The sequence below is a fragment of the Limulus polyphemus genome, unplaced genomic scaffold (genome assembly GCF_000517525.1).
Source record: "Limulus polyphemus unplaced genomic scaffold, Limulus_polyphemus-2.1.2 Scaffold3008, whole genome shotgun sequence".
In the NCBI taxonomy this organism is placed as follows: Eukaryota; Metazoa; Arthropoda; class Merostomata; order Xiphosura; family Limulidae; genus Limulus; species Limulus polyphemus.
The window spans coordinates 128,016-140,146 of record NW_013668618.1 but is presented as its reverse complement, the minus strand read 5'-3'; the positions used below and the strand labels follow the sequence as shown (position 1 = coordinate 140,146).

General features: G+C 33.2%; 1 protein-coding gene across 1 annotated transcript; it reads right to left on the bottom strand.

Annotated features, from left to right (window-relative positions):
• Positions 1-9,367: 9,367 nt before the first annotated feature.
• On the bottom strand, positions 9,368-9,730 carry LOC106468438 (14 kDa phosphohistidine phosphatase-like). The gene has a single exon (XM_013928866.1). The coding sequence runs from the start codon at positions 9,728-9,730 to the stop codon at positions 9,368-9,370; it is 363 nt and encodes a 120-aa protein (XP_013784320.1).
• Positions 9,731-12,131: the final 2,401 nt, after the last annotated feature.

The window sequence follows — 12,131 nt, the reverse complement described above, 5'->3', positions numbered from 1 at the left end:
TGACCGTCACATTATAACGTCCACCACGGCGGAAAGGGCGAGCATGTTCGGTGCTTGAGATGAAACGAGAGGTTCTCACACAGGTGTACAAACAGGATTTTTTAACAATGAGTTCATTTTCAATCCATCAGTTTCTGAATGATAGATTACCATTGATAAGAAAACCCACATAACAGTTATATTATAGATTAAAATATTTGAATTTTTAAAAGTTATTATATACGCAATATGAGATCTTTTTTGCAATATTTTTTTAAGATTAATTATTTTACGCATTTTTGACAAGTAAACCACGGTATTTTTCGTATCTTAAATAATATTTAAACATTATTATAAAAAAAAGAATTAAAAATAATTTACTGAAAATAAATCATAATTAATTTAGCCTACTGTGTAGCTTTGGTAACATGGAAAACAAGAAGTTATATTATTGTTACGACAGCGAAAGTCACACAACGCTGGAGTTTCTAGAAGGATCATGACTGTTCCTGGCAACTCTAGTCTTTTCTAGGCGCCCTCTATTTTAGTAATATAAGCCCGGCAAATAAAGCAGAGAGACAATTGCAAATAGACAGATAATCGAGTCAAGTGAGCGGTAGTGACCGCAAGTAAAGTGCGTGAATCGTTGTGAATTATAGCGTGTGTTTAAGTTAAAGCGACTGTAGAAATTCTGTGTGTTGCAAAGTTGTATTGAGAAAGAATAAACTAGTTTTATTTAAGAAAGGACTTGTATCGCTGAAGTTCCTCTGGAAGAATTTCTACGGGAAATTAACAAACAAGTAGATATCTTTAAACACGTAGGTTGAATGTTTGTATCAAACAGAAGAGCCTGATAAGATGTGGATTGAGCGAAACGCATCGTCGGTAGTGCATATGACAAATAATTGGAATACTGTTATTAAACCATTACCCAATTCCCTAAGGGAATTTAATGTTTAAAAATGTAACAGGGCTAATACTAATGTTTTATGAGAAGTATAATTATTTGAAGGATTGGGTGGATTACAGATTTTTTCTCTGATGCTTTTTTTTGTGCGGTGTGTCTTAATTTACCGTGACGTTTTTACTACTTTCAAACACGTGGAAGAAAACTTTGACTAAACGGAGAAAGAAGCGTTTTTTTAAACACGTGGTTAAACTTACTTGAAGATAATTAAAATACACTACTGATGATTACACGAGTTTAAATACTTCAAATTTCCAAGATTATACTGGACACAAGAACTGTCCAGTTAACATTCCCAACAGGAACTGAATCAAACACTGAACTACAACATAGAGGAAGTTTTAAACTAGAAATTCACCAGCTGTGACAACAGTGATAATTTAAAATTGGACCTTGATCTGATTCGAACCCTGGATTTTATCAGAGTTATATGAATAAGTTTTTAAACGTCACTGCTGCTTGAAATATTTTTGAAGATAAAAAGAAAAACTGTCTTGGACCAAATAAAGACTGGTGATTTTGGTTAGGCCACAAGAAAATAATCTTCAATAAAACACATTTTTCGTTAATTACACAAGTGTAAGCCAGGTGGCAGCAGTTGAGCACTCCTGTGCTTAATATATCTGTTATTTATTTAGTGTTCTGTGTACAATGAATCTTAATTTATAGAAAAATCTTCTTTCATCTATGTTGTAATAAGCAGATAATCCTGTATCGATTACTTTGTGCTCTGTGTATGATGGAGTGTAATCTATGGTGTAACTAACAGATAACCTTGTATGGACTAGGTTGTAAACAGGAAGTTCAATGTGATTTGGGTGTTATTACTTTGAATAGGTAAACAGGAAGTGGAGTGACTTGGGTGTTGCCATCGTTTTCAACGTGTAAACAGGAAGTGGAGTGTGACTTGGGTGTTCACACTGCTGTGCTACAGGAAGTGGAGTGTGACTTGAGTGTTCACACTGCTGTGCTACAGGAAGTGGAGTGTGACTTGAGTGTTCACACTGCTGTGCTACAGGAAGTGGAGTGTGACTTGGGTGTTCACACTGCTGTGCTACAGGAAGTGGAGTGTGACTTGAGTGTTCACACTGCTGTGCTATATTATTATTTTCAGATAACAAACCTGATCTTCTTTGAAACAGACATAACTCGATATATTTTAAAATTTAATCCCTTGTTAAAATATTAATAATAATTTAATCTTAGTGCTTTGAGTTATCTAAATAAACACATCAAGTATGAAAGACGTGAATATATTTTACTATTTTTTTTATTTCATAATTTCTTAAGACTAACGGCAAAATTTCGTAACGTTATTGAAGAACAGAAGACACGTCTAATTTACACCTTTATTTCTAAGTGTGTTGCGTTCGAAATATAAATTTTACATTTCTAATATTAAAGCTTTGATTTTTCTTTTTTCCATCAAAGAAAGAACCCTCTGGAAGAATGGAAATGACTAAGAAACCTGCCGCTTATGAACGACGTTATCATCATCTTGGTTGTTCAAAATGTACTCTATTATTAAGCAATTCCAGCTTCCCAAAGATGGCGCTTTTCTCAGCTCACCACCATCGTTTTAATTACAATGTTTGTCCTTCAAGACGCAGAAAGTTGTTACGTGTATTTTCATTAAATTTCATTTCGTCATCAACAGATTTATCTTGAAGGTTTTTTATCTGAATATGGACGGGTATCCTTTAATTTACAGTCAGAGCTAAATTTCACAGCTGTTTATTGGCAACCTGTCACATCCGATTCGAGTCGGATGTGACAGTATCGATATGTGGCCGGTAATATTCCACTATTTATGTCGGTTATTTTGAAAGCTTCTTTCATACGCAGGTGGAGTGTTTCGCTGTGATAAAAGATATAATAACACAACCAACAGAATATATTACTCGCTTTGTAATTCACTATACACCTGTATATAGGCTGACAGGATGAAAGCGTTGACGCATAAAATTAGGGCAACAGGTGAGTCGACTTCCATGGTTGTTAGTTTTCCTTCTGTTCATTGTGGGGAATTTTCCATCTGACTTGCTTCTTTTAGTCCGGTAGATATGTGCAACATAGTCACGGAATTGTGAGTTTATATGTACAAGCATGAAATTTGGCATAGTTCTAGACCATGGCCCAGAGAATGTTTTTAGAAATTGAGCCGTTGCGAAAAAAGGCCTAAGGTACCTTTGGCGGCCATTTTAAATAATGGCTTCCAAATATTTTGATGACGTTGGAAAATCGGCATTATATTACAACCAAGTGCATTTAAATGCTGCCATACACAAATATATAATTCAAAAACATGATCGTCGTTTATTTACTTTAAAAACAGTGCGCAACACATATCCAAAATTTCGGTAAAAAAGTGTCGAGTCAGCAAAATATGAAATTGTACTATATAATTAACTTTAACTTATATTGATTTATTGTCCGTTAGGCTTGACTTATGTGACTATTTCCAAAATGTATCGTTTGTTATACTAATAGTATGGTATAAATGATGTTCATTTCAGGTGTTGTGAATGTTAATAGAAGGTGCTGGCTAACTGTACATATATATATATATAACCTGGTCGATCCACAACAGCCGGTGAAAACTGATTGGACCAAGTGCATACTTTGTCAACTAGTTACACGCGAAGCTTTTACAATGTCCAGTTGACTGGAAGAGGCGTGATATTGGGGCTGCTGGTCAGGGTTATTCTACGCTTTCACCAGAGCTAGTGCGATGACATGAGTTACATAGGCTGTTTATTACAATAGACATTCAGCGACTGGATGAAGGGAATGGTGTAGAAGCCACTCTTATATAAAACAAATCCTGCCATACAAAGTTCAATATGACAAAACTTCAAGGAGTAGTAAAAAGGTGACTAGCTCAATCATATTGTGATTCTTATTCACCCACATCCAAGAAGTACACTCGTCGAACCGAGCACCATGAAAAATAAAAATCCGTTTTCTATGAGAGAATGTGTCGACAACTGAACCATCAACATTTGAGTGGATTCTTATGTTAGAAAATGTGCATTGGAATTACAGGACAAGCGTCTACTTGTGAAATTAAGTGCAGGAGACATTGTGGCACAAGATGTAAAATATCACCCGATGGGGACGTGACTGTACTCCAACTCTTCACCATCCTGCTGTACTCCACTGCTTCGCCATCCTACTGTACTCCAACATTCCACTACCCTACTGTACACCAACACTTCACCATCCTACTGTATGACAGAACCAGCAATAAAGTGGACATAGATAAAGCTCAACAAGAATTGTTCACGAGGAAAAGACGAGCGACAGATACACTCTCGCCGACCACAGCGGCCCTAATGCAACATATCAAGAGGGCTGTGTACTAGGACGGTCACTGCTGGCCTAAAACGATCGAAGTTAACTTTGACATGCCTCCCCTCAACAACTGGTGATGGATTGTTCCGTCGAACTGGAGACCTAAGTGGATCACTTTGTCTGAAGCCAACACTGCATCAAGATAATTCATTCGCCGCATTTGCAAGAAAGCAGCATTAAAGTGCACTGCATCGTGTCAACCTTGTGGCGGATTGGATTGTGACCTGTAAAACGCGCGGCACCAGAGCCAATGTCTGTTAAAAGTTTATGTTAGTTTACAATTTCATATTTTGCTGACTCAACACTTTTTTACCGAAGTTTTGGATATATATTTTGTTGTTTCTATCGTAAATAAAAGAATATCATGTTTTTGAATGATATTATTGTGTATGGCTGCATTTAGCTGTAATATAATGCCAAGTTTTCAATGTAATCACAATTTTTGGAAGCCATTTTTTAAAATGGCCGCCAAAGGTAACGTAGGCCTTTTTAGCATTTAGCTGTAATATAATGCCAAGTTTTCAATGTAATCACAATTTTTGGAAGCCATTTTTTTAAAATGGCCGCCAAAGGTAACGTAGGCCTTTTTAGCATTTAGCTGTATTATAATGCCGATTTTTCAATGTCATCAAAAATTTTGGAAGCCATTGTTTAAAACGGCCGCCAAAGGTAACGTAGGCCTTTTTCGCGATGGCTCAATTTTTAGAAATATTCTCTGGGCCATGGTCTACAACTATGCCATATGTCACGCTTGTAAGTACAAAACCCACAGTTTTTACACATATCTGCCTTAGTATTTATTGGTTGTTATGCCGAGAGTATTAAATAGCACCAACCGCCACAGTGTGATTTTTTTTTCTATCAAAGGTGTCTATTTATTTTAAATAACATATATATTTCACAATATTTTTTGATGCAAATAAAGGCTTACAATAAACAGCGACTCTTAGAAAACACGAAGTATGTGGAGACAAGTGATTTTATATAGATAAACCGATAGTTATTTTGTATTGTATTTAAACTTATTGGAAACTAAATCAGTGAAAAATCCAACAAGCATTAAATCGTTGGCAGAAGAGTTTATTGTTTCTTGAAATTAAATCAGTTCAAGATGTCTGTTGGAACAATAGTTTAATGTTCTTTGTAGTTCAATCGGTGCAAAGTGTAAAAGGCAATAGCTAATTGTTGGCAGAAGTGTTTATAGTTGATTGAAATTAAATTAATGCAGAGTCCAAAAAAATGTCTGTTGACAGAAGGGTTTATAGTTTCTTGTAGTTCAACAAGTACAGAGTCCAACTAGTAACAGCTGTCAGCAGAAATGCTTATAATTTCTTGTAGTTTAATCAGGGTAGAATCAGTAATCACCAGCCACCTGTTGGCAGAAAGCTTTATACTTCCTTGAAGTCTAATCAGTACAGAGTCCAAAAGCAATATTTAAGATATCTTTTGACAGAAGACTGTATAGCTTCTTGTAGTTCAATCAGTACAGAGCCCAATAAGCACCAGCCATCTATTGGTGGAAGGTTTCAAGTTTCTTGTAGTTCAATCAGTACACAGCCCAATAAGCACCAGCCAGCTATTGGTGGAAGATTTCAAGTTTCTTGTAGTTCAATCAGTACACAGCCAAATAAGCACCAGCCAGCTATTGGCAGAAGGTTTTATAGTTTCTTGTAGTTCAGTCAGTACACAGCCAAATAAGCACCAGCCAGCTATTGGCAGAAGGTTTTATAGTTTCTTGTAGTTCAATCAGTACACAGCCAAATAAGCACCAGCCAGCTATTGGTGGAAGGTTTTATAGTTTCTTGCAGCTTAATCAGTATATGTAATAGCTAAGGCATTAACTTTTTTTTTAACAAATTCCACACAAAAACTGAGACTTTTACTATTTTTTTACCAAAGGAACAACTTCAAGGAGTCTTCATTTATTTTTATTATTATTATACACTAATTTATAGTATATTATCTCACAAGAAAGTACACAAATCAGTCAGAATGCTAAAGAAGAACACAAATGGACAGGTCATGTGACATGAAAAAGAGGTCAGAGCATCATTAAATGTCATCCATAGAGGTATTTAGGTCAGTCACATGGCATCATGTGTGTATGTATATTAAAAATCACAGTTAACTCAGTCACAACTAAACAAGCAGAGAAACTTGAAATTTATTTTATCATATTTGATACAAGCAAAATGTGAAAGAGAAGTATAAACAATTTCCAGTATGAAAAGTTTAAATTGATGAAATTTATCCCGTACAAAGTTATTATCAGAAGTAAAGAAAATAGTTATACAGTGATATAAATCACAGTTTTATGTTAAAAGCTCTTGAAAATTGAGGACTTTCCTTAATGCTACAGCATATGCAAAGTTCAATGTCATATAATGAAGATTTTACAAGTACATATAAAGAAGAGAAACATTACATCTGCATCTTTTATCGACAAAACAGTATCGGTTCAAATTGCAACATTTTGGACTTTTCAGTAAATTCAGAATTGGGCTTTGGTAACAACAGAAATTTGAACTTACTGAAACAAACCTTAAAAAATAGACAAGCAACTGTATTTCATATGGAAAATAATAACTTAATCCTCCAAGGCAACAGTATAATTCACGATCACAATGGACAGATAAAAATACCATGTGGTGTTGTAAACTGTATAGAGATTCATTGATGTAATGCTTTAATAGTGAAACAATTGTAGAGGTTTTTGTCTAATTCTAATACTTCAAGAGTTGGAGAGATTTTCATCCATTACTAATACTTCAAGAGTAAAAAAAAGTGGAGATTTTCATCCATTACTAATACTCCAAGAATAGAAAAGTGGAGAGATTTTCATCCATTACTAATACTCCAAGAATAGAAAAGTGGAGAGATTTTCATCCATTACTAATACTTCAAGAGTAAAAAAAAGTGGAGATTTTCATCCATTACTAATACTCCAAGAATAGAAAAGTGGAGAGATTTTAATAGTGCTTATTAAAGACACTAGAGTGCACACATAATATTTACAAAATATTGTAATTTAATATAAGTAACAAAATAAACTTGCCATTAGTGTAATGTAAAACTTGTCTTAGTAAATACGTATTGTAAATCTTAAGCTAACTTCACTCACAATCCAAAGTTTATGATTAAACCTAACGAAACTGGTCAGAGAAATTTTGAAAGCGTACAAGAACAATATAACTGTGATCATAAAAGGGGCTTTAAAGCAAGTTTGTGACATTAATGTTAAAATACTATAACTATCTAATTTAATGTAAAGTGCCAAGATAATATAAATTGTGATTAATTATCTAACCCTAGTTAAAAATTCAACTTGTATAACAAATTTGTTTCAATGACTACTTAAGAAGAGAATTTTACAAGCTACATGAAAATTTACATCATAAATTAAATGAAGTTAAAATAATAGTTGATTATTTTAATGTTTAAACATAGTGACAACATTGAATCAAAGCAGTATGGAAAGCATCAACTACAAGATAAATGCATGACCTCTATATAAAATGCTGTTATCTTACTAATAAGCACAAAGTTAAACTTTACATATGAAACTATCAATTTTATGACTGTATGTGTAGCTAATAGTTTACATGATTTGTTTTCAACTCTACAATTTTATTGTATGTTTTCACCAGAAAACATAAACACGTCACACAATTTAAAGTAAAGATTATTCAGCTTCTTACAATTTGAACAGAGCTTTGTGTTCTATATTAATTGATATTCCCATCACATGACGCTTGAGGGAACATTAAGAGTTTAAACAGTTCTTCGTGAAACTGGCAAGCTAACACACGACAAAATAAAGCAGGTATATATATTTAACGATCTAGTAACTAGATGGACAAGTTATATATTAGAAGTAGTGTGACGTAACATTTGTTATACACTTTTCATATCTTAATTGCACTGTTATAATCTTCATGCAACAATATTAATCATAATACAATTTTGACTAAACCCACACTCAACAACTTTGTAATTTCTTGAAAGCCAGAATTATATATCTTTATAATTTCTAACTTTCCATTCAACACTACCAACCTTGTTCTACAAAACCCCCAGCTATTAATGCTTCTTCTACAAATACATCACCATTATGAAATCAATACTAATGATGTCACAGGCTACATTCTAACTTTATCTCGGAAAGCATGCAGGATAGGCACAGAATGTAGAATTCACCGGAAGTTTAACTTGCCAACAACAACAGTTACAAACTTTTATAAATGCTGCACTTGAGTTAACACTAAGATAAACTTGCTAATGCTAATTATGAGATATATAGCAGTTGCCAAGTTCATCCACTAATTTTGCTTCTTCTATAGTACAGTAACTTATACAGTTTACTGTTTCTCTACTTGCATTACACTTCAGATTATAATGAGTTGTGTAACAAATGGACTGAGTTTTAGATTGCATCATTTCTGAAAATGCATGACACAGCAAGTCACACAGAATTAGATTTTTTCATTACAACACATTTAATTTAGGATATAAAATTTTAAAGTCATTTCAGCTTGGTATTAAATGTTAGTTAGCAACCACATTTGCCACTCTAGGATCAGCTAAGTATCTCAATAAAAAAAAGATATTTGTAAGTAAACAAAATATGGTCAACTCTTTTTGTTTCAAAAATGGATCACTGAATATTTAACTTCTACAAGTTAATTAATACCAGGAAGAATGACAATTCTTTTGTAATTGTCCCTTTTAGGACCAAAATATAAGGAAATGTACAATGTTCAAATTTATGCTCTTTTTTTTCATTATAGATTGCACAGATATTCCTTTAAACTTCCTATATATTGTTGATAGCCACGTTACATCATGTGGGAATAATAAATAATAGCATTTTGGATAATCTGCATTAATTCAGTAATAACGCAAAGGCAATCTTTTAAAACTGTTAGAAATAACAACACACCTTAATTCACTGTTAGGCAACATGTTATTATTGCTGAAAAAAAGTAAGCTTATGTAGTTCTCAGGAAAACTATCCAAAGGGAAAGACCATTTTGGTAGTCTTGAAGATCTCTGGTTAAAAGTCAAAGTTCAATAACCCTCATCTGACCAAGTGATGTCTGTATAGGCAGGAAACTTTTTTTTCAAAAGATCACATGTTTTGGCATGGTCAGCACGTCCATATCCTTGCGAGTATCCAAACACATGAACTTTCTTCTGCTCAGGCACATGGATGATACGCCCTCCGCCAACACATTCACAAACTAGGCCTAGTTTTGACAACTCTGGTGAGACTTCATCATAAATGTCTCCATGAAATGCTGCCCACTGATAGCCCCGGACCAAGTATTTCAGAGCTTCCTGCTGACCATGAGGATGTACTCGGATCAAAATGTACTTGAACCTTCCTGTGTCAATATCAACATCTGGGATGCAGTCATATTTTTCTGCCATCTTCAAAATAAAAGACAAAATCTGCAAGATGGGTAGGTGGATGGGTAATTGAACAAATAATCAGCTAAGATATATTACATACTGTGATAAAACTGGACTGACAAAAATTAAAAAACAAGCAGTACAACAAATGCAATTTTATTTTTAGAATGTAAGTAAACAAACTACTACTATTTTCAAAATACAGTAATCAACAAAAAATAGCAGACTAACAAACTGTCCGTGTAAAGACTATATATATATATATATACATGTAATGTGTGACTACTCAGTCCCATCCAAAAAGAATAAATTATTTTGAGGTAATTCTAACCGCTTGCGATATGATTATCAACGAGTGAGTTACGCACTTTATGCACAAACGATTTAATATGTGATTTTTTTATCCTTTTAGTTTCAGCAAATGCATTTATTTATTATGTATGAACGCTAGCAAAATAAATTCATAACTTAATTCACATGATGCGTAACATAAATATGTAATAAAGAATAAGAAACAAAATCTTAGGCTGTATTGACCTGTCTCCAACTGTCATAAGTTACAAATTGTATGAAAAAAACATTTAATTAATACTACTTTTAGTACTTACTACTAGGTAAGAAACAAAAAACCGTAATTCCAATCATTATAAAGCCTTCTATTTATTTTTCAGGTCACCCAACATTTCAGCTTACAGTTTTAATAGCAATTAATAACATATTTCAAAGAAACTACAAAACGCAATATTATGTTAAATAGCTTGTTTTGATGAAAAGTTAATATTAATTACCTCCTCCGAAAATTTCTTACGCTATAATCATTGCCTTGCGTGCTTCGTCAGCCGTAATTTTGATGATAGAGGGCAGCACTAAGAAGTTCAATATAGATTTCTCTCTATTAGAATTACTGCTGAAAAACAATAATTTTACTCTCTTCTCATAAATATACTTTAAATATATTTGAGTCAACTCTTATATTAATAAAAATTTAGCTTAGCAAAAAATAACTTGATAGAATGTATAAAATATCGTCCTTTGTTGGTTAAATATGTAATGCTGATTTTTCAAACTAGTTTCCTTGGCACTTCAAAAATGTCAGTTATATATATTTTTGTAGATATAAACTTTAAAGAACTGTGAATTCTTATAAACTAATGTGCTATTAGTTTTAAAGGCCCTTTTCTTTACTTTATTATTTATGGTGCGGGTTGACCCAGTAGAGCTTTGGATTTTGAAGTTGGAAAGCCCAAAGTAATCCCTGCACTTTATGCTGTGGGTGCATTATAGGAGTCAGTCATCCCCTTAACGAGGGTGCTAATGATTGGCCCCCTTCCTTCTGGTTAGTTGCTTAAAATTAGTAGTACTGCCAGAAATACCAAATTATTTCGCAAAGTGTGCTAATATTTTCAACACAATAATGTAAATAATGTATGAAGTACGTCGTATTTGCCATTAACGATGTTGTCACGTTTCAGGTTTAGCTTCTCTTTTTACAGTATTTAATGAAATAGGGCTAAAACATATTTTTTTAGATAAGGTATTTTAGTTTTATAATAGAATTTGGTGTTAATTATATTTCGGTTGTAATAATATAATGTGAAGATTGTTAATTCATTAAAAAACTGTCCCTGAAAGTCTAGGCGTAATGAAATTATTCATCAATAATTAAAACATTATCTCAACTGTAAGTCCCCAGTGGGACAGCGTTAAGTTTACAGACACATAACGATAAATTCGGGATTCGACTCTCCACGGTGGACACAACAGATAGCCCCATGTGGCTTTGCTCTAAGACAAACAACAACAACAACGAATTAATTGAAAATCAACCGTGCTATAATTATGATGAGTTTAAATACTTGAACTTACTAAAGAAACAAACTGTGGGATCAGATTCAACCTTGTCGAATATTATATATAGGTGGAGAATAGGGTTGTTTTATTCAATAATTAGATTTATTTGGAAAAAAACAAGTACGGCAATGGTAGGGATATAATTTTGTTTTACGGTAAAATCTATAAAGGTACAAAAACGTTTGACTATTTAGATGCATCATTTCTCTTGCTTGTTAATTTAACGGTGAAGTTGAATGCTAAAAAGAAAAACCTAAATATCAAACCAGGTATCAAGTGACTTTAAAAAATATCGGGTTAAAGAAACTGCACATCGGACAGTGACCAAAAACAATAAGACTTGCTTTAATTTCTTTAAAAAACAAGTACATCCTGCATCTTTTGAAACAAGAAAATTTTTCTCCTCTTCGTCTACTGTTTACAAAATATCGCTCGTCTAATGACTGTAGAAGTTATTAACTTGAATTCACTCTGTTTGGCCTAATTAATAAACCGGATATTACAATAACACTTGAATTATACTATGTATATTATATAAAAAAATCACAAAAAATAAGTCTTAACTTTT